Below are 22,399 nucleotides of genomic sequence, written 5' to 3'. Positions count from 1 at the left end.
AAGTGTTTGCCCGGGAGTGGTAAAACACTTTTTCTTTCTTTTTATCTTTATCCTTCTGTGTATTTTCCAAATTTTACATAATTACCTCATTTACTCAAACACTTATTAAGCATCCACTATGTGCCAGTCGCTGCTCTAGGAACTGCGGGTAATAGTGAATAAAACACAACTCCTGTCCTCCAGCCATAACATTTACAAGATAAATCAACTAAATGTCATATGAGACGATTAGTGCTCGGGGAAAAATAAGGCAAGGAAAGAGTAAAACGGATACTGCATCTACTTTTTGAAATGGAGCGGTAAGGTACTCCTCCAGGCAGAAGGACAGCAGGCTGAATTCGGAATTGCCCCAGCCGTACCAGAAGGAAAGGGCTTGAGACCCGCCAGCCTGCCGGCAACGCTGCAGCGGAGGCGGGGCGTGCGGCTTTAGGTTGGGCGCGCGACAAGGTGAAGCGGATCACGTGATTCGAGGGGCGGGAGGAAGAGAGCAATTTGGCTGGGCACCTTCCCTACAAAAAGGCGGGCGGAGCCGAAAACCAAACAAACGACTTCTGAGAGATTGGGGGCGGGGCTGACGGCGGCAGGCTTAGCTTCCAGAGCCAAGGCCTTCCGCCGCGTTGGTTTTTCGGTTGTTGATCGCGGTGGGCGGGCGGTCTGCGGTCGGGCTGAGACGCGCGGAGCAATGGCGACCTTTGTGAGCGAGCTGGAGGCGGCCAAGAAGAACTTGAGCGAGGCCCTGGGGGACAACGTGAAACAGTAAGAGCTGCCCCAGCGCAGCGTCCAGGCCAACACGCGGGTGCTCTCCTGGCCTCGTGTTGCCAGCCCGCCCCGGAGACGCCCGCACCGCCCGGGGGCCTGTGCAGCCTTGAGTCCGCGGCGGTGGGGCTTCGGGATTTCTCCAGCCGGGGCGGGGCGGCCACCTGAACTCACAGCCCTGGAGAGACCGGGCCTCCTGGGCGCCCGGGAGACCCCGGCGGGCGCCTTTGCTCGGGACTCTGCCCTGGGTGGGGCGGGAGAAGCGCACTTCGCACTCAAGGGCCTGCTGAGCAGGTGCGGGCCCCAGCGCGGGCCTGCGGGATGCGGGAGGCTGACTTGGGCGGAGTGAACCGGGCCCTACGCGCCCAGCCTGAGGGCATCGCTCAGGGCGGCCCATCCCAGGAGGGCTTCCTGGAGGTGAAGGCCTGTTGAGCTCGTGTGATCTGCTAGGGATTATCGGTAAGCTCTTTTGACAGCAATTTCGTAAGGCAGACGGACCCTCTGGTGAAATCATAGTCATTGAACACTACAACTATAGTGATGATAGCAGTAGCGGACGTTTAAACATTTTAAGCTCACTAAATATATTATCTAATCCTTGCAACGGATGTGAGGTAGGTACACTTGTTATTTCCATTTGACAGATGAGAAGACTGAGACACCTAGTGCAGATAAGTAACTTCAAAAGTCACTGTCAGGGTTGGGACCCACGCTTTTGATTCCCGACTGATTCCTTAGAGGGGCCGTAAAGGATCCCAGAGACGCCCAGCCAGACCTTCATCCAGGTTATGGCAGGGGACCTAGTGCACAGTCGGGTTAGATTCAGAATGGCCAAGGGTAAAATCAGTATCCAGCCAAGGCCAAAGCCAAACAGCGTAAAAGGAACCACTGGGATACAAGGAAGAGTTTGGAAATTTTCAAAACGTTGTTATTACAAGTTTATTTTTCAAAAATACAGGAAGCAAATGTAAACGTTTAAAATTATAGTGCCTGTGTTTTTGCTGCTAGATGGCTTCTGTGGTATTCTACACATTTGCATGACTCAATGGATGCATACTTTTAAATGATGTTGGTGGAGGAGCAATTTGGGAATACTTAATTTTTCTCCAATACTTTCTTTTCATCCTTCTCTGTTTTTTGTTATTACTGGATTGAAATTACTTACCTTGGAAGTCATACATGAATTTCGGAGTTTTTCCTTCATGTGAAATTTTGGGGTGGCGGAGTTGACAGTCTGCTTTTCATCCTAATAAGATAATAATGGAAACTATAAAAAGACTAGAATTAAAATCTAAACTGCTATTTTAGCATAATTAATTTTTGGTGAACATTTATTTACTCCCAGAGACATGTTCCACTTTTTTTTGTTTTTTGGATTGGGGTCTTGCTCTGTGGCAGAGGCCGAAGTACAGTGGTCTGATCACACAGTTCACAGCAACGTTGATCTCCTGAGCTCAAGAGATCCTCCCGTGCCGTGAGCCTATAACTGGGACTATAGGCACGCCCCACCAATCCTGGCTGAAGTTTTTTTTTCAGAGGCAGAGTCTTGTTGTGTTGCCCAGGCTGATCTCAAATCCTGGCCTCAAGCAGTCCTTCCGCGTTGGCCTCCTAAAGTTCTGGGATTACAGGCATGAGCCACCACAGCCAACTATAATGTTCCCCGAAAGTTATCTTTTAACATGTTCACTGTGCTTATTGAATTAAATATTCTTACTTATTTTAATAGGTAAAATTGACAGCTTTCACCCTAATTACTATAGCTTTTTACTTTTGTAATACCGACTGATAAAATTTGCCTTTTTTTTGAGATGGAGTCTTGCTCTGTTGTCCTGGCTGGAGTGCAGTGGCATGATCTCCGCTCACTGCAGCCTCCGCCTCCTGGGTTCAAGCAGTTCTCTGCCTCAGCCTCCTGAGTAGCTAGGATTACAGGCACCCGCCACCATGCCCGGCTAATTTTTGTATTTTTAGTAGAGACAGGGTGTCACCATCTTGGCCAGGCTGGTCTTGAACTCCTGACCTCGTGATCCTGACGCCGTGGCTCCCAAAGTGCTGGGATTACCATCGTGAGCCACGGCGCCCAGCCAAAATTTACATTTTTAAGCACATAAGAGGCATTTCACTCTATTCCGTCTAGAATGCTTACAAATATTTGAAAGCGAACGTTTACATACCAAAATAAATCTGAAGGACCTGATTTGTGTATGATTGCCTTTAACCCTGATTAGATGCAATGGTGACCTCTGTCATCCGATACTCATCAGTTACAGGTTCAGGGCTGCCAAAAGTGTTTTTGAAGTTAGCATTCTTATTTAGGTTTCAAAGGCCAAAACCGACTATGTGATGTTGGTCAAATACTGATGCTGAAGCTAAATTTGGTGCATCTGGAGCATGAATCCCCACTAAAATGCAATCAAAAGAAGTTTTTATGCCTGAAACAGTTAATGGTACGGTATAGTTCTAAATTTGTTTTTCCATTCTCTCATTGTTCTTTTCCGTTCTCCTTAAAAAGTGCCTCTTGGTTAAATAGTAACACTGCTGTACTGTACAGTCATTTCTTATATTTCCTCCATGAGCAGTTTGCTTTGGTTTGCACAGCCTATTTAAGTGTGGTCCTTGGCGGTAGGCAAAACATACAAAGTTATGCACAGAGGCTGGATATGAGTTACTTGCTATTTATCCAGTGGTCTGAACATCCTTCATGTCTGACTGGTTGAGTTGTGTGCCCAAGCTGTTTCCAGGAAGACATGGGCTTTGCTAGACAACTCACTTTGTATGGTAGCCAGTAGAATGCCATGTTCAAATAGTTGCCTCATTTCTGTTATAGATTTGATCATATGTGATTTCTTTATGTATTTATTTATTTATTTTGAGACAGAGTCTCACTTTGTTGCCCAGGCTGTAGTGCAGTGGTGCAATCTCGGCTCACTGCAACCTCCACCTTCTGGGCTCAAGTGATTGTCCTGCATCAGCCTCCTGAGTAGCTGGGATTACAGGTGCCCACCACCATGTCTGGCTAATTTTTGTATTTTTAGTAGAGACAGGGTTTCGCCATGTTGGCCAGGCTGGTCTTGAACTCCTGACCTCACGTGATCCACCCGCCTTGGCCTCCCATAGTGCTGGGATTACAGGCGTGAGTCACTGCGTCTGGCCATGATCATATGTTATTTAATATTCTTTAGGTATATCCAGTGCTTCGTAATCTGACCTACTTACACTTCTACCCATTGTCCTCACCTTTACAGGGATTGATTGACTTTGTTTTTGGTATTTGTCCTTAATCCATTTGTGTTGCTATAAAGGAATAGTTGAGGCCAGGTAATTTATAAAGAAGTTAATTTGGCTCACAGGTCTGCAGACTGTACCAAAAGCATGGCACCAGCATCTTCTGGGTAGGGCCTCAGGCGCTTCACTCATGATGGAAGATGAAGGGGAACCTGCATGTGCAGATCACTTTTTTTTTTTTTTTTTTTTTGGAGACAGTTTCGCTCTTGTTGCCCAGGATGGAGTGCAATGGCACAATCTGGGCTCACTGAAACCTCTGCCTCCTGGGTTCAAATGATTATCCTGTGTCAGTCTCCCAAGTAGCTGGGATTACAGGCACATTCTACCACACCTGGCTAATTTTTGTATTTTTAGTAGAGATGGGGTTTCATTATATTGGTCAGGCTGATCTTGAACTCCTGACCTCAGGTGATCCACCTGCCTTGGCCTCCCAAAGTGCTGGGATTATAGGCGTGAGTCACCGTGCCAGGCCTGCAGATCAGTTTGTGAGAGGAAGCAAGAGATGAGGAAGGTGCCAGGCTCTTTTTTAACAACCAGCGCTTGGAGAATCTCTTGCAGGAACTCACAGAGTGAGCAAACTCTCACTCATTACCACCAGGAAAGATCACACCGACGCTGGTGAGGAATCCTCTCCCATAACCCAGACACCTCCCATTAGGTTCCACCTCCACCATGGAGGATTAAATGTCATCATGAGGTTTGGTCAAATGTCCAAACTACAGCAGTATTGTTGAGGGAAACAGTCATTTGTCTGTGGCTATACAGTGAGTTAACACAGGGACCAGGATTGGAGAGCAGGTCTTTTAACTTTTGGTAGCTAGTTCTAGCTCTTTGGGCGAAAATGTTTGCCACTGGAGAAAACAGTTTGCATTATTTTGACAGAGCTCCCTGGTAGAGCCTTGTTTTAGTTCTGGAACAAGTTCACTCATTCCAAATATATATTTGCTTCTAATGAAATACTGACATAGGACTTTTAAATAATAGAGTTTTTCTCTAGGTTACTATTTTTTTTGTTGTTGTTGTTGAATAGGATGGGATAGGAAAAGACCTTGTTTTTCTGTGGAACTTTATTTTATTTATTTCATTATTATTCCTGTCCTTTAAAAAATGTATAAAAGTGTCCACCGTGGGAAAGTTGCTGTTGATCTATTGACTAATGAATGTGCAGCTATCAAGTGGAAAGGGTACCAAGCTCTAGAGTGGCACATGTTTTGTTGTTGAGTGAAATGGGCCTGAAAGATGGCAGTGTCATGGGTTTTGGGCCACTTAAGACCCCATAAAAGCGATGGGTTTTCTCCTGAAAAACAACACAACAACAAACATGAACCCAAAGCTTTGCATGCAACTACATATGATCATAGTCAATTACGCACAGAGATACTAAGATGACTTGAAGCTAATCCACGCACAGGGGGAGTCCTGCCATGGGCATAATATGGCAGTGAAAATATTAAATCATCCCATTTAGAAATCTGTTTTTTTTTTTTTTTTTTTTTCCTGTTAGGAACTCAAGTACTGAGTAATTTTTCATCCCATTCCATAAACAAGAAGCAGCTTCCTTAAGTACCAAAACAAGGGTTGTGGATGTGATGTGAAAAGTGACATATTTTACTCTAATTTCTAACACTCTTGTTAAAGTGTAAAAGGTTAAGTCATTTTTTTTTTCTACCAGTTACCTAGTAATTTTTATTATTAGGTGTTGATTTTCACTTTAAAAACTACCAAGTTTCTCATATCCCCAGGCATTTTCTTTGTGCTGAGATGTTTAGAAACCCATTTTTTTTTTCAGCCAGTTAGATTGAAAGTTGAGTTTATCTGAAGGGAAGGATGTCACCTAAAACAGATATAAATGACTACTCCCCTCTCTGTTAAACACACACACTTTGAAATGTAAATCTTAAATGCAGGATTCTGGAGAGTAGGTCTGTTAGAAGGGTGACAGTGAGAAACAAAGGTATAGCTATAGTTTTGGGCTAAGTGAATCACGAGTCCAATTCTGTGACTACCTGCCAATTCCCTTTTATTTGTTTTGAGACAAGATCTTGCTCTGTCACCCAGGCTGGAGTGTAGTGGTGTGATCAGGGCCCGCTGCAGTCCTGACCTCCTGGGCTCAATCAGTCCCTCCACTTCAGCCTCCCAGGTAGCAGGGACTACAGGCATGCACCACCATGCACAGCTAAGTTTTATATTTTTTGTAGAGAGGGGGTTCCGCCATGTTGCCCAGGCTAATCTTGAACTCCTACGTTCAAGCAGTCTGCCTGCCTTGACCTCCCAAAGTGCTGGGATTACAGGCATAAGCCACTGCGCTGGCCAGTCCCCTTTTAAGGAGGATTTTCCTTTCTTTCTTGGTATTCTGATTCCTAGGTGTATTAGTTTGCTAGGGCTGCTGTAACAAAGTACCACAGACTGGTTCTCTTAAACAACAGAAATTATTTTCTCACAGTTCTGAAGGCTGGAAGTCTGTGATCAAGATTTTGGCAGGAGGCCTCTCTCCTGTAGATGACAGCCTTCTTGTTGTGTGTTCACATGGTTATTTCTTTGTATGTGAATGTGTCTGTGTCCTAATTGCCTCTTCTTATAAGGGCACCAATCATATTGGATTAGGGCCCACCCTAATGGCCGCATTTAAATTACTATTTAAAGGCCCAATCTCCAAATACAGTCACTTTCTAAAGTACTAGGGTTAAGGCTTTAACATAGGACTTTTGTAGGGGGACACAATTCAGCCCATAGAGCCAGGGAATTTCCTTTCCTGAGAGTTGGAGCATGTATGCTGAACTTGGGGAAGAAGCAAGATCTGTTCGTGCTGTAGTCCCAGCTACTCAGGAGGCTGAGGTGAGAGGGTAGCTTAAAGCCAGAAGTTCAGAGCTCTGATTGTTCCCCTGCACTCCAGCCTGAGTGACAGAATAAAACCCTGTCTCTAAAAAAAAAAAACACCAATTGAAAAAAAAACTAGAAGCAGCCAAATCTGTGGTTCTTAAAATTGTTTCTGCCTCTACAGATACTGGGCAAACCTAAAGCTGTGGTTCAAGCAGAAAATCAGCAAAGAGGAGTTTGACCTTGAAGCTCATAGACTGCTCACACAGGATAATGGTAAAATAATTATCCGCGGAGTTACTTTACTATTCCATAGTTCTAGATTTGCAGTAAAGTCTTTTCCCTTTTAAAAAAGTAAAATTTGGGTTTTGTGGTGTATAAGGTTATCTGAATAATGTGGATATTTAAAATTAAGTATAAAGCATGGCAGAATAGGGGATATCCAAAATCCTGACAAGGTAGACCAAAGTTGTGGTTTCCTTATGTTGAAAATGTTTTGAATTTGATTGTCACTGTCTTCCCTTTTTCAGTCCATTCTCACAATGATTTCCTCCTGGCCATTCTCACGCGTTGTCAGATTTTGGTTTCTACACCAGGTAAGGGAGTGGAAATACTTCCAGTGTGTGTCAGTCAGCAAAGCACTAGACTTTAGCTTTCTCTGATAGACACAGCTAGTGTTTGTAAAGCAGATGTTTTTGAACTGCTCAGAAGAAAAATTTTATTAGGTAGATACAAATTCTTTTATAGAATCTTTTTCTTTTTTAAAAGCAAAAACTCTTTATTTTTGAGAAAAAGGTTTGATTTCTCATTTTTGATTCTTGGCATACATTTTAATTCTTTCCAGTGGAACCCAAACCTCCAGAACCCCTTTCAGTGTCATCCAAAGCTTGAACTTCTATTTCTGGAGAAAAAATCTGTTCACAAATGAGCTATACAATGTGATCACCATTTTTGACACCAAACTTTTCTTTGCCAAAATTGAATAGTACAACACCAACATTTCCTCTATAATCTTCATCTTATGATGCCAGCTCCTACATCAATAAAGTGTTTTTCAGCCAAGCCAAATATGGGGCTTCTCTTTTCTAACACCCAGAAGGAAGGGCTATCTGAATGTTCATTGTCACAAGCGCTTTCTCCCTAGGTGGTATTGTGTAATCCTTGGCATGTCCAAGTCCTAGCCCCTGTGGACCTCTGGGTCCGGGCATGTGCTGGGAGAGCTGGGCAAGGCTGCTCTGTGTGCCACCCTCCCCCACAGGCCAGTTTGCTCAATGGGGGAAATGGTGGTGTCCTTCAGAAAAGGGCATGGGAGAGCCAGAAGGCAAGCGAGGAGATAGCCCTGGAACAAGAGGGCTCGGGGTGAGCACCGCAGCAGGGACTGCCCAAATGTGCAGAGCCTTTGTAAAGCAGGCCATGTCCCTGTACTATGTTATATTGCCTTTTGATATTGACTCCCCACTCAGCTACATTTTAGATTACGTAAGTAAATGAGAAGTGAGGAAGAGGATGGGAAGTCTGGATGAAGAAGGTAAGGGGGATGAAGAGAGGGCAGTTGGTGTTAGGTGTCCTGTACCTAAGGGATACCTAACTTGAAAGGTGTCCGTAGCTTTTGGGAGATGGAGGAACCCAGCATGTGTTGGGAACCTGGACTTCCACTATGTTCTTAAGCAAGATAGCACCTGAAAGGTCAAGCTTCAGCTCCTGTGTTTGGCAGATTATTGGCAGAGAACAAGAGGCAGGGGATAGTAGCATGTTGAGGGGGTAGGTGGAAACAAAACCTGTCACTTTAACCTGAAGAGAAGATTAAGCTATAAGTCACCTCTTTCAACCATCTTAGTTTAATCAGTCAGAAACAAGTAATTAAATACATTGAAAACTTTCCTCATGGTAAAAGTCATTCTGGACTTTTTTAAAAAAATTAGGCCAAATGATTTATTCAATAGTTTTTTTGTTTCTAAATTGCAATTCGTAAGACTACAAAAGTTACCTTTAGAATTGTGCTTACCAACTCCTGTTGTAGATTAAATGGAAATTTTTTAAGGTCTTAGGGTGATTCTGATGATCATATACCGAAAGCTTATGTTTTATCTATAAATGCCTGGTATTTTTTATCCTCTCTCTCTGTTTACTTCTACTGTATGACAAAGAACTCACAGCCAGGGCATGGTGGCTCATGCCTATATTCCCAGCACTTTGGGAGGCCAAGGTGGGCGGATCACTTGAGGTCAGGAGTTGGAGACCAGCCTGGCCAAGATGGTGAAATCCCCTACTCTGCTAATAATACAAAAAAGAAAATTAGCCGGGTGTGGTGGTGAACACTTGTAGTCCCAGCTGTTCAGAAGGCTGAGGCATGAGAATCGCTTGAACCTGGGAGGCAGAGGTTACAGCGAGCAAAGATTGTGCCACGGCGCTTCAGCCTGGGTGACAGAGTGAAATTCTGTTTAAAAAAAAAAAAAGAATTCATGTAAGATCTCCTAACACCACATTCCTTGACCTTCAAAGAAGTCGTTAATGTGTAGTAAACTGTGAGCACTTGCTTGTGGAGTTGTATTAGAGAGCAGTGACTGCTTCCCTCCCCTTACCACACTCATCATCGCACATTCTTACACCGTGTCAGATTTTTGATGTGCTAGTTAATTTATATACAAGTAGACTTTAGCCATTCCTCTTTTGTGTCCAAAGTTAAATCATAATCTTCTTGGTTGTATAAAATTTAGTTTGATCAGAAAAGCCAATATTGTGAGGATTACATCTTACTTTTTAGGGAAGCATATTGTAAATTGCCACATATGCAAAAGATAAATGGAGTGATCAGAAATAAAAACCCTGGTTGATAAGAGTCAAGAGACTTAGGTTCAATTGTAGGTTTTGCCACTAGCTTACATAATACAGTTACTTGGGTGTTCTTAACTTTCACATTTATAAAATAAGTACAGCAATATCTACCCTGTAGGATTATGAACTTATAAAAAAGTGATTTTAAAAATAAAAAATGCCAGCCAGGCTCGGTGGCTCGAGCCTGTAATCCCAACACTTTGGGAGGCCAAGGTGGGTGTATCACCTGAGGTGAGGAGTTCAAGACCAGCCTGGCCAACATGGTAAAACCACTTCTCTACTAAAAGTACAAAAATTAGCTGGGCATGGTGGCGGGCACCTATAATCCCAGGTACTAGGGAGACTGAGGCAGGAGATTCGCTTGAACCCGGGAGGCGGAGGTTGCAGTGAGCCAAGGTTGTGCCACTGCACTCCAGCCTGGGCGACAGACTAATACTCTGTCTCAAAAAAGAAAGTAAATTAAATTAAAAGAATAAATAAAAATTGCCAAACAAGTGTTGAAGTGGTATTCGTAAGTATAGGTGGCTGATTTTAATTAGATAAAAACCTTTGATATTCTGAATGCTTGTTAATAGTTATTTTAAAACAAATGAAGAAGCATTTGGATTTTGAGAATGTATTCTTCCATTGAACACCCCAAATTTCTCAAAATGAAATTAATATTTGTTAGCAACAAAGAGAAGATTTCTATTAAAAGTAAAATATAGTTCTTTGTACCTCACAGTTTTGGATGGGTTGTTTTCTAGTTTTCTAAACTTGTCAGGAGAGATGATATTAATAATAATATTTGTTGAGTGCAGCATACTAGACACTTACATGCATTGTCTTTAATCCTCACAACAATTCTGCAGGGTAGGTGTTAGCCTATTTTTATAGATAGACACAAACTTCAGAGAAGAGAAAACAAAACAAAAGAAAATAAAAACTTGCCTTAGGCCTGGACGTGTTGGATCAAAACTGAAATCTAAGTGCTACTAAAAAGCCTTCCCTTTTGTCATGGTTAGGCCTTACCATACTTGGCTTGGCCATACAGCAGCAGCTGGTAAGCTCTGAGTTTGCAGGCCTGCTCCTTTGCATCATCATCTGCATGTTCAGCCTACTTTCCTATCATTACTTAGCATCCAGTTTCATTTATCAGGAAGAGATTTCTTGGGAAAATCATCTAAGATTGACTGACCTTATCAAGTGAGATCTGTGCATGCCAAAGATAAGAGGAACCTGACTTCCCAAACAGTTCTTTTTAAGCTGAGGAATCTGGAATATTTTTTTTTAAAGCTTTAAAAACGTTTCTTTCAAAAAATACCAAAATTGCAGGAACATTTTACTATGATTATGGGTGATTTTTTTCTTTCTTAAACTTTTTTTTGTTTTAAGTGTACTATAGTGAGGTTGTTTTTTTTTTTTAACATTAAACAATATATGTTCATGGTTTAAAAAAATCAATAGCACAGAAGGTTTTATGATAAAAGCTTTTTCCCACCCCAGACCTATTCCCAAAGGCAACTACTTTTTGTTTTTTTGTTCTTCTGGTGGGACCTCTATAGCCCTCATAGTTGCTTAAATCTGTTTCTGGATTTACTGATTTTAACATCTCTGTCTTATTGCTCTGTGTTTGAGATTTCCTCAACTCTTTTGGCCTTTCTGTTGAATGCATTCGTTAATTCAGCAATTTTAATAGCATCTTGTTTCATGGATAAACATGTTCTCAAAGTTTTCTGCAGATACCAGGTGGAAATTTTATCGGAATTCTTTTGCGTTTCCTGTCTAGGACCTCTATTGTTTTGTTTTTGTTTTTGTTTTTTTTTTTTAGCTTGCTGTTTCTTGTCATGTGAAAGAATATTGTCAAATATCTGGTGATTCATTGTTGTCCTTTTCATGTTTAAGAATGAAGCATAAAACTGCCTAGAGACTTTGCTTTAGAGTGAGCTGACAGGAAGCCTACTGTTCAACTGGGGTCTCCCAAATTCCTGTATGCAGAGAGCTTTGCTGTAGGGTACCAACATCCATACCAACTACCTTAGTAAATCCCAGAAATTGTGTTCAGTTTAACTAGAGAAGAGTCCTTATTCCCTCCCTACCTTCCTTCTAACCCCCTGCCCCAGCTGTTACAAATCCCCTGCTATGTGTCATTCTGTGCATGGGAATGAGCCTTCATGGGCCTGTGACCTGCAGTTGCACAGAAGGGCCCTGTACTTGGGTTTGTACCATCATTATCTTGAAATCCTTAATTTTTGAACACAAGGCCCAGCACTTTGATTTTGTACTGAACCCACTTTTGAGGGTGAGTGAATGGGTTTGTGTGGATGATTTAAGGATATAGACATTCCATTAATTTTGTTTTTAGCCTTACAGATCCCTCCTCGTTTCCACTCACTCACATTCTCCCAATCCAGGCTGTGGGTTTCTACCAGGCAGGTTGACGTGCTTCTGCCTCACTTGCCACCTTCCTTGCCTAGCCTAGGTTATAGCTTCCATGGGTCTGCTTTGTGAGTCTGCACCCTTTTAGTCCATCCTAGAAATTTGTTGACATCTCATCATGTCTGCCACTCATTTTCCTTTTTAATCTCTGTTGTGCAAGTGTGCCATTTACCTTCCTTACTTTCATATTTTCTAACGTCTTGGTAGAGGAGATAAATACATGTGCTCAGTTCATCATCTTAGACCAGAATTTGCTGGTGTAGTCTATAATAATACTACTGCTAATAAACAAAACACCCAATAAACAGTAATTAAAAATACAAAAAAATTTGTCTTCCTAAAAAAATTTTAGTTGCAGCTAGGAAAAAAAAATGTGATTTGAGAGGATTGATGATTTTATTTAGAGAAGTAGAAAGAGAAGATTTTGATTTAAGCATTCATTATTTATTTGCATTTCATGAGCATTCCATGCTTTTTACCCCAAATGAAAACAAACGTAGCAGTTATCAGTTGTCCTTATTTTTACTTAGGGTTATATATTTCTGTCTCCTAGATGGTGCTGGATCTTTGCCCTGGCCAGGGGGTTCCGCAGCAAAACCTGGAAAACCCAAGGGAAAGAAAAAGCTTTCTTCTGTTCGTCAGAAATTTGATGTAGGTTGTTCTTTAATAGATCTTGATAATGACTGATTGAAGTACTGGCATGTTGGGACTAGCTTTAGTTTTTAAATGAATATTAAAATACTGGTAGCAGAGTTGAAAAAAGGGAGTATGATTTGGGAAGAAAAGGGTTTCAAGGATTGTGAGTTCTAGGTGTCTGAATTTTTATAGTTCTTGTTTGTTGCTTAAATATTAATGTTATCATTAGTACCTAATGATTTTTCAGTTATTCAAAACAGTGCCTTTGTCTCTCCTCTTAAATATTTTTCTTGAATGAATAATGTTTCTTGGATGAAGACATCTGTCCCAAGGGCTCAGGCAGCCTGCAGGCCTTTGGTGGGATCTTGGTGATCCTCAGCTGGGCCCTGAGCCTTTTGGGGACTCGTAGAGATGTCATAAAGGCATTTGGCTATAAAATTTGGAAGCATTTTAAAACAAATTGCTTTTTTCAGTGTATATTTAGGGAAAAGAAACTTCCCCAAAGTAACCCTTCTATAGGTTTATGGGATATTGATAGCTTTATTGATGAACATCAATAAACAATTACTTATTTTCACCTTGACTCTATGCTTTATATCAGTAAGAATCTAGATGGCATCGGGATCTCTAGAGAGACATGTCTGATTTAAAAAGACATGTTCAATATAAAGTAGTTTTGTGCTTGGAAAATGGAAAAATAACCATGTTGTTTTCATAATATCAATTTTAAACAGGGACAAAACATCTTCACTGCAAAATCTTTTATGTTGGCCTTAAGCAAAAGCTACCGGGGCATATCTCCCAGTGGTAATGGAGAAGATGAATGGGCTATCAGAATCTCCCAGGGGAAGGCTGAGATTTTTATGAATGAAAAAGACTGACATAAATAGTCATGACTGTGTCTTAGGTTCTGTGTTGAGAATTCTAAGTAGAAAATAACAGCAGTTAAATAGTTACACTACATAACATTATCTTGGAATATTTGTTACTAGATCTGCCATATTGGTTAGCTAGGCTTTTTAACATTTAATTGAATCATTCATTATATGTTTGTACTTTTAGAACCTACTTATGGTTAGGTTTAAAATGCTCTGACTTGTTTGAATATAGTTCTATACTTCTCCTTCTCCCTCAGTTATTTTTAACACAGTGCCATACATTCTGTGATCACCAAGGTATTAATTGAATAGAATAAACTACTATGCAAACTACCATTATTCCCCTTAATCCATGTCTTCATTATTACCTTGTATTGGATGTGAATCTGTGATTATTTGTGCATGAATTAACTTTTTTTTTCCGTTAACCCCTGTGGTATAGTTTTGGTGGCATTAATTTGTAGGATCTCAACTTCAATACAGGAGTTAACTTTTGTGTCTTGTTTGCCACTGTGATGAGTAATTTTTTAAAGTTTTTCTTACTCATAGCATAGATTCCAGCCTCAAAATCCTCTCTCAGGAGCTCAGCAATTTGTGGCAAAGGATCCCCAAGATGATGACGACTTGAAACTTTGTTCCCACACAATGATGCTTCCCACTCGAGGCCAGCTTGAAGGGAGAATGATCGTGACTGCTTATGAGCATGGGCTGGACAATGTCACCGAGGAGGCAGTTTCAGCTGTTGTCTATGCTGTGGAGGTTGGTTTGTGTTGGTAGAAATAATCTTACAGGTTGAATGTGATAGGCTTGTGTGTTGTTTAAAGTCGGTATTGCAAGAAAGGAATCCAAATGTCACTGTGATTTCACAGAATTGTCATTGTTGAAGTTTTCTGGTTTTTTTTTTTTTGAGACAGCGTCACTGTCTCCAGGCTGGAGTGCAGTGGCACGATCATGACTCACTGCAATCTGGAAATCCTGGGCTCAAGCAATCCTCCTGCCTCAGCCTCTCAAGAGCTGGGACTACAGACTTGCGCCACCATACTCAGCTAATTTTTTAAACAAATTTTTGTAGGGATGGGGGTCTCTCTATGTCGTCTAGCTGGTCTCGAATTCGTGGGCTCAAGTGGTCTTCCCGCCTTGGCCTCCCAAAGTGCTAGGATTTACACGTGTGAGCCATACCACCTGGCTGAAAGTTGTTTTCTTTTAAGAGGAGAAACTCATTACAATCCAAATAATTGTCTTCAGTTAATAGACTAAGCTTTTCAGAAAGGTTATTTATGGCATAACTCTTCTGGTTGATCTGATGTTTTGTCAACAGGGGAACAGTTTTTAAGGAAAGAAATGAAATTGAGAATCCTAAAGATTATAGTCACTTGTTTTTGCTGTGGTACAGCACCTAAGAGTATTAGTCTTGGCATCTGAACAGCAGGATTCTTATCTCTGCACATGATTTCATTCGTCTATTCATTTTATTCATTTAGTTGCTTGACAAAACTAATTTGACGTTGAGGTCTATAGTGCATGGGTACAGTCAGGTGACATTGGATTTTCAATTCTCTGAGCCCTATTTTCTTCATCTGTACCTCAAAAATAATAACAATTGTCTCATGAAGTTATAAACTATTTAATATAAGTTATAAACATTAATATGTAAGTTGGTGTGCAAACCAACTTAAATAGTACAATAATGTCTTGATATAAGTGGATTTTCCTTGGTATAATTGAAGCACCCTGCCTGATCCTGGCTCCCCTACAATGGTACCCTATAATGGTAGCCTGGGACGAGTTCTGTCACTATTTTCACAGGCTTCCTGAACCTTTTCTTATGTACTTGGCTCTCATGAAAGTGAAGAGAAATCAAGTACCTAATTTATTTTGTGCTTGTTTCCTATATATTTGTTGTTTATGTGGCTTTTGAGAGAGCCAAGATTCTTTTCACGCAAGGATTTTGGTTCCAGTAATATCAGATCTTAAAACTTTTTGTCCTATTTTAAACAAAGTTTCAGCATAGTTTGTCTCTTTTTAAAAAGTCATTTTTGCTCATGCCTGTAATCCCAGCACCTTGGGAGGCTGAGGTGGGTGGATCACCCAAGGTCAGGAGTTCGAGACCAGCCTGGCCAACATGGTGAAACCTCACCTCTACTAAAAATACAAAAATTAGCTGGACCTGGTGGCGGGCATCTGTTATCCCAACTACTCAGGAGGTTGAAGCAGGAGAATCGCTTGAACCTGGGAGGCGGAGGTTGCAGTGAGCCGAGGTTGTGCTACTGCACTCCAGCCTGGGCAATAAAGCAAGACTCCATCTCAAAAAGTCATTTTTGTATACTTCTTTTAAAGCCATCTAAAAATCATTTTTGAGAGAGAAGAGCCAATTTAGAGATGTAAAGACTTTTTAAATTTCATGTATAGCAAGCCCATCTTAAAGAGAACTATTAATGACAATAAGCATGTCCCCCTCTTTCCCATACCCTCCTACTCCTTTGGTGTGGCTCTGTGGCTCTACATGTGAACATTCATTTGGTTCTAGCATATACTAACCTATTCTGCATCTCCGTCTAAATGCCAATAAATGTTTTTTGGTCAATGGAAGTTTTATGATTTGCTTTTAAAGAGGCTATCATGCTATTTTTCTTATTTTTACAGAATCACCTGAAAGATATACTGACGTCAGTTGTGTCAAGAAGGAAAGCTTATCGGTTACGAGATGGCCATTTTAAATATGCCTTTGGCAGTAATGTGACCCCGCAGCCATACCTGAAGAATAGTGTAGTAGCTTACAACAACTTAATAGAAAGGTAAATGAAGTTTCTTGTGATTTTCTTCCATCTTTTGCTAGTTGTTTATACTCCTTTTATGTGTAATTCATTGTTAAATAATTGTGTTTTCATTGGTTTAAAGTACCTTTAATAGGAGTACAATTTTATTTTTTAAAGTCTGATACTTGAGATCTAGTGAATTATTTTGGTACTCCTTTTATGAGAAGTGAAGTTGCAGAGTTTGGCTGCTGCATGTGGGTTTAATGTGCTTGTCCCTCCCACCCCAGCTTTCTTAGGGGGAATGGAGTAGTGCATAGGCAGTGCATCCTGAGGGTTCCTGAGGGGCATCACCTGTCCAGTGGGGAAGTGAGCCTGCTTTCAGTTAGAGGCAGGGCCTGTGATTGTTGGGTCACAACTGGGTGTCTTGGTGGTGGGAGGAGGAGGAGTGGTAGATGTTACTCCAGGCCCTCATCTGGCTCTTGTAGGTATAGCTCAAGATAGTGGCCTGTGCCTGGTGTCATGACATTGCTTTTGGCCTCCTGCTGTGCAGACATGGTCTCTCAGTTTACCTCTGGGATTCCTGTGTCCTCTTCCCATTGAGGGCTTCAGGATGTCTCTGTGTCCTGAGTCACCCCTTTATGAAAGAACCTAGATTACTTTCATCCTTGTGTTGTCTTTCTTATCCTTCCATCTCCCTTTGTCCTCCACTTCCCCCAAAGGGAATTTAGTCTGAATTTTAAGCCTTTGGAAAAGAAAAAAAAAACAATAATATAATTTTCTTTATGGTTACTGAAGTGACTTGAATTTCTTGTGATTTGCTGGACTTTGCATATCTGGTTAGTTTGGGAGAAGAGAGGTACAGAGATAACTGGGACTTGCAAGTTCAGAGAAAAAAGTATGTATGACTGGGAAGGCTGGCAGGGTGATTGGTGAAGTGACAGGAAGGGAAGGCAGGAGGTGTAGGTGAAAAGCTAAGAGAGTTGGTTAGAGAAAATGTTGATACCACATGTGGGAGTTTGTGCCAGTGCCCATTTCATGGCTCTGAAGACCTTTACAGGGGTCATGGGCCTATTTTAACCCATCTTAAATTGGGTTCACTGTTTAGATTGCCATATGTGGTGATTTATCGTCTGAATCCCATTCAGGCGTATCTGTTTGGGATCATTCTTCTCTAGAAAAAAACAAATCCCCAAAAGTGGCTCCTTGTCGTGGGTGATGTTAGGAGCAGCGTCTGGCCCTGGCGGGACTCCCAAGCCCTCTCTGCCCTGCTGGCTGGTCTCTGAGGGCTTTTGCCTCTCTATTGGCCACTTGTTACTCTAACAGGGCTGCTTTTGTCTGATGCTTCGGTCCCACGCTAACGTTCCACTGTGCTTTCCTCTGAGTTACTGCTTTACTCTTTTGTTTTACCTCTTGATACGTCCTCAGCATTGTGTAGGTTATCTCCTACTGGGTTATGAAGTAAAACCCATGTCTGACTTCTCAGTTTGTATCTTCCTCTATTTTGGGAAATTGGCAGGTTCTGGATTAATTTTCCCCACTCTCCATTTTTGCCTGTTGTTTCTGTGCTATGTCTTCTTTTCTTCTCATTTATTTTAGAACGAGTTGTCTCCAGTACCATTCACCTCCCTCTGTTTTTAATGTTATATTCCTGTAGTTAAGGTCTATTAGTTTTTTCAACTGGAAGCTCTTTAAGGGTAGGAAACAATTTTGGTTCAGTATCCTGAGCTAAGTAAGTATTTTACCATTGTGGAAGAAGGAAGGTAAATGTAGTTGCATTACGTTTTATTTCCAGCCTTTACACATTAAAATTACAGACTATTAATATCTACAGGAGTAGACATTGAATGGATTTCTAATTCAATTAAATATATTTTTAATAAGATTCTAGCAGGCCACTCCTGTCCTTGTTGTTCAGTTGTCTCCATGCTGGGAATATTTCTGAAAGTTTTATTTTCAGCCCTCCAGCTTTTACCGCTCCCTGTGCTGGTCAGAATCCAGCTTCTCAGCCACCCCCTGATGATGCCGAGCAGCAGGCTGCACTCCTGCTGGCATGCTCTGGAGACACGCTGCCTGCATCTTTGCCTCCGGTGAACATGTATGACCTTTTTGAAGCTTTGCAGGTAAGTCTTGGCTCCTTGAAGTTTACCTAGATTTATGGACAGGTTAAGAGAGTCTTTTAAGTCTACAGAGGTACTCACTATTTTTTTCCACTTTTGGCTTTGTGTTTTTCAGTTTTGTCTGTTATAAAAGCCATTATTAATACTAGCCTCATTTTTCAAATCCTGAGCCCATCTTCTATCTCCCCAATAAAGAAAGAAAAGAAAAAACATCCCTCATTCTTCTATTCCTGTTTCAGAAGCTTGTTATTTCCTTATCTTATTACTATTCAATTGGTGATTCATTTTAGTGTCTGACTGAAAGTTTATAGATGTGTGTACATTTTGTTGATCTGAACCCTTCTATATGTCAGAAAAATAAGTCTACTGAAGTATAATTGGAGACGCGTTAATTTTTTAATCCCAGGTACACAGGGAAGTCATCCCTACACATACTGTCTATGCCCTTAATATTGAAAGGATCATCACGAAACTCTGGCATCCAAATCATGAAGAGCTGCAGCAAGACAAAGTTCACCGCCAGCGCTTGGCAGCCAAGGAGGGGCTTTTGCTGTGCTAAATTAGGATTCGAGGGTGTGGGACCCTCACCAAATTCATTGATTACTGAAAATTGAATGTTTTTGGGGTCCACATTTCAAGGCTGAAGTGTATAGTGTATATATAACCTTTCCTATGGAAATGTGACATTGAGTACATTTTGTGTTGCTATTGTGAAGCCGTTAATATAAATCTTTGGTAATGACCCATATTTCTATATGTGTGTATGTTCCCAGTTGTGGGAGCAGGCACTAATGAAATCCTGTGCCTGAAATGGAGATATTTAGTACCTGAGGCTTAGTGTCCTGTGGTTTGCATGTAAGATAGATGACATCCTAAAACAAAGAAGCTGTTATAACTTAATCCCCCTGATCAGCAGGATACCTGTGTGTTCAGTGACATCATACATTCTGTATCTAGTAGTCTAAAATTTCTGCCTTTCTCCTAAATAATGTGTTCTTGCATTTTGGTTGAAATAACCTACACAGTGTTAAAAATCAGATACCTCCTTTAGTGACCAGTTTAATTTTTAATAGCCATAGGTAGCCCCTGAGAAATTTATCACTATAACTCCACAGGAAATATGACATGGAAGTGCTCTGTGTACTAAACAAAATAAAGTCCCTCTTTGCATTTAAAACCAAAGTCAAAACAAAACTCTTGTAATGCAGTTAGTTAACTTTATGTCTTCCCATGACTCAAGTTTTGTTAAATAGGCCCAAAAACTTTGATTGGCAGTTCCTTTGGTTAATTATTCCTATAGAATGTATTTTAAGAAACCTATACAAATTGGATATATGCTTGGTAATTCCCCAGTTTCTAGGAGGTACCTGTTTCTACCGTTTCAAGTGATAAAGTGAAAATAATTTACATTCGACAGTGTTACTGATAACAAACCTACTTTAAGAGATATGTTGCTTGTTACTTAAGGGATAGTGTTGATAGATAAATTAGAATGTATAGATAGGTTTGTGTCAGTCTAAATAATGGCTGTATAGATATGTATATATGGTTCACATATCTGGATCTGTGTATTTGATTTTGTACTTTAAATGTGACAAATAAACCTTTTGGGAGAAAACTTTGTTGTTTATTAAACATTATAAGGAATATTGCCTTCTACAGAAATACGAAAATTGCCTGCTTTATGAGGGCTTGGCAGAGACTTCTCAAAATAATGTACTAGATGAGAAAGATTAAAAAGCAGATTCCAATTAAGGTATGCCATTTCTTTCCTTTCTTTTTCTTTCTGAGATAGGGTCTCACTCTATCACCGCAGCTGGAGTGCTGTGGTGTGATCACGGCTCATTGCAGCCTCGACCTCTGGGCTCAGGTGATTCTCCCATCTCAACCTTCTATGTAGCTGGGACTACAGATTCACACCACCATGCCCGGGTAATTACAAACTTTTTTTTTTCTAAAGACAGGGTTTTATCATGTTGCCCAGGCTGGTTGTGAACTCCTGAGCTCAAGCAATCTGCCTTGGCCTCTTAGAGTGTTAGGATTACAGGCCTGAATTACTGCACCTGGCCAGGTATGTAATTTCTTATGTATAGATTAAGGCTTGGAAAAAAAAAATCAATAGCTTAGTTTCAGTTCTTGGCACAAGCCATTAGTTTTGGGTGAGAAACTACATAAGAACTTTTAGGGCTTGGAATAATTTGAACTGATACTTGAATATAGTTTTGGTTTGACTACTTATATACCTGGGCCTTAATGCTGCCTAGGGAGTATGTGTGAAATTTCATAGTTCCATAGATGGAGAGGCAGCCAGGAGCCTTGACCATGTCCTGCTGTCCATTGCAATGTCAGGTTCCATAGGCTGTATGGCTGTATGTACAGCACAGAGGAAACTGCAAACAGGAAAACTTCCCACTACTCTTTATGACCTGGCCTGAATTCCTAGTCACCTACCCACCTGGTGGGACCATAGAATGCTGGAGGACTCCCTTTGCCTTATGTATTTCAGGTCTACACTCTACTATCTGCTCTTCATGCCAGTTTTCCTATGAAATCATTTTCTAAAGAGGGAGATGGGGTAAAGTGCAGGGCAGGAAGGTAGAAACAGTAATACTTAGCATTTTCACAAAAGCCTCTTGAAACATCTGAACTCTGTCCACCAAAGGCTGGTTCCATCTGTAACACTACTGCCAGCTTTGGGGACTCTGAGTGCAATCTCTTCTCTAATTAGGTTAAAAAACAAAAACATTATTAAGCATCATGTAGAAAAATAATTAACAAGGGAAAAAGCTGTTAGAAACCATATAATTTCAGACTTAGAATAAAACTTCTTTCAGGCTGGGCGCGGTGGCTCAAGCTTGTAATCCCAGCACTTTGGGAGGCCGAGACGGGCGGATCACGAGGTCAGGAGATCAAGACTATCCTGGCTAACACGGTGAAACCTCGTCTCTACTAAAAGAATACAAAAAACTAGCCAGGCGAGGTGGCGGGCGCCTGTAGTCCCAGCTACTGGGGAGGCTGAGGCAGGAGAATGGCGTAAACCCGGGAGGCGGAGCTTGAAGTGAGCTGAGATCTGGCCACTGCACTCCAGCCCGGGCGACAGAGCGAGACTGTCTCAAAAAAAAAAAAAACTTTTTTCCTGCAGGAATTTATCACTGTGCAAAACCAGGTGTGATAAGGCCGGCCGTACTTTACCAGGCAGGTGGGAGGACTCGCTTAGCATGTTCTTTTGTTGTTGTGAATTAAAAACCTTTTAGGTTCAGAGGTACAAGTGTGCAGGTTTGTTATTTAGCACGTTCTTATCATCTTTATCACCCACTTCTCTGATCAACCAGGGACAGACACTTTTCCTTTCCATTGCCTGAAGTGATGACCACAGGTAAATGCCACTGTCCTACCATGCCTTTGACTCATCCCAAGATGCCTCTGGGAGGAAGAGTAAGGAAGCTTAGTCTAGGGGTCAGACTTGGAGAGTGGCTCAGCATTTAATGCTGATGGGTTAAAAAGGAAAAATAACACTGCCAGATTATTCCTGGAGAATCGAGTACCACTTTATGGGCACTGTAAATTGTCAGGACTAATTTTACTAAAAGTGCATAATTAAGACATGGGCTCATCATACTTTCATTTAAAATTTAGATCCCTTTATGGGATTTCTTTCATGTGATTTTGGTAATGTACCATTGCTGAGAGCATACAAAACATGACTGAGGAAAAAAGTTATGCCAAACTTGCCCCACTGCACAATCTTCCCTGTGTCTTCACAGATACCAGTATTACTTATACTGCATCTCATGAACACTTTTTGATTCAAAGATGTAATATATTGGTACCAAACTGGATGGAGAATAAGGTGCAGCCAACAGCTTGAATGTAACTTTTCACAATGCTAATAGGTAAAGAAATA

General features: G+C 41.2%; 1 protein-coding gene across 1 annotated transcript; it reads left to right on the top strand.

Moving 5' to 3' along the window:
- The first annotated feature begins 465 nt into the window (after positions 1 to 465).
- On the top strand, positions 466 to 20,113 carry TADA1 (transcriptional adaptor 1). The gene is made up of 8 exons (XM_010373376.2): positions 466 to 756; positions 7,040 to 7,131; positions 7,386 to 7,451; positions 12,662 to 12,759; positions 14,172 to 14,381; positions 16,266 to 16,417; positions 18,336 to 18,498; positions 18,902 to 20,113. The coding sequence occupies exons 1-8, from the start codon at positions 683 to 685 to the stop codon at positions 19,052 to 19,054; spliced, it is 1,008 nt and encodes a 335-aa protein (XP_010371678.1). The 5' UTR covers positions 466 to 682; the 3' UTR covers positions 19,055 to 20,113.
- The last annotated feature ends 2,286 nt before the right edge of the window (positions 20,114 to 22,399 follow it).

This window comes from Rhinopithecus roxellana, chromosome 8 (genome assembly GCF_007565055.1).
Source record: "Rhinopithecus roxellana isolate Shanxi Qingling chromosome 8, ASM756505v1, whole genome shotgun sequence".
In the NCBI taxonomy this organism is placed as follows: Eukaryota; Metazoa; Chordata; class Mammalia; order Primates; family Cercopithecidae; genus Rhinopithecus; species Rhinopithecus roxellana.
This window is presented reverse-complemented; position numbering and strand designations above follow the sequence as displayed.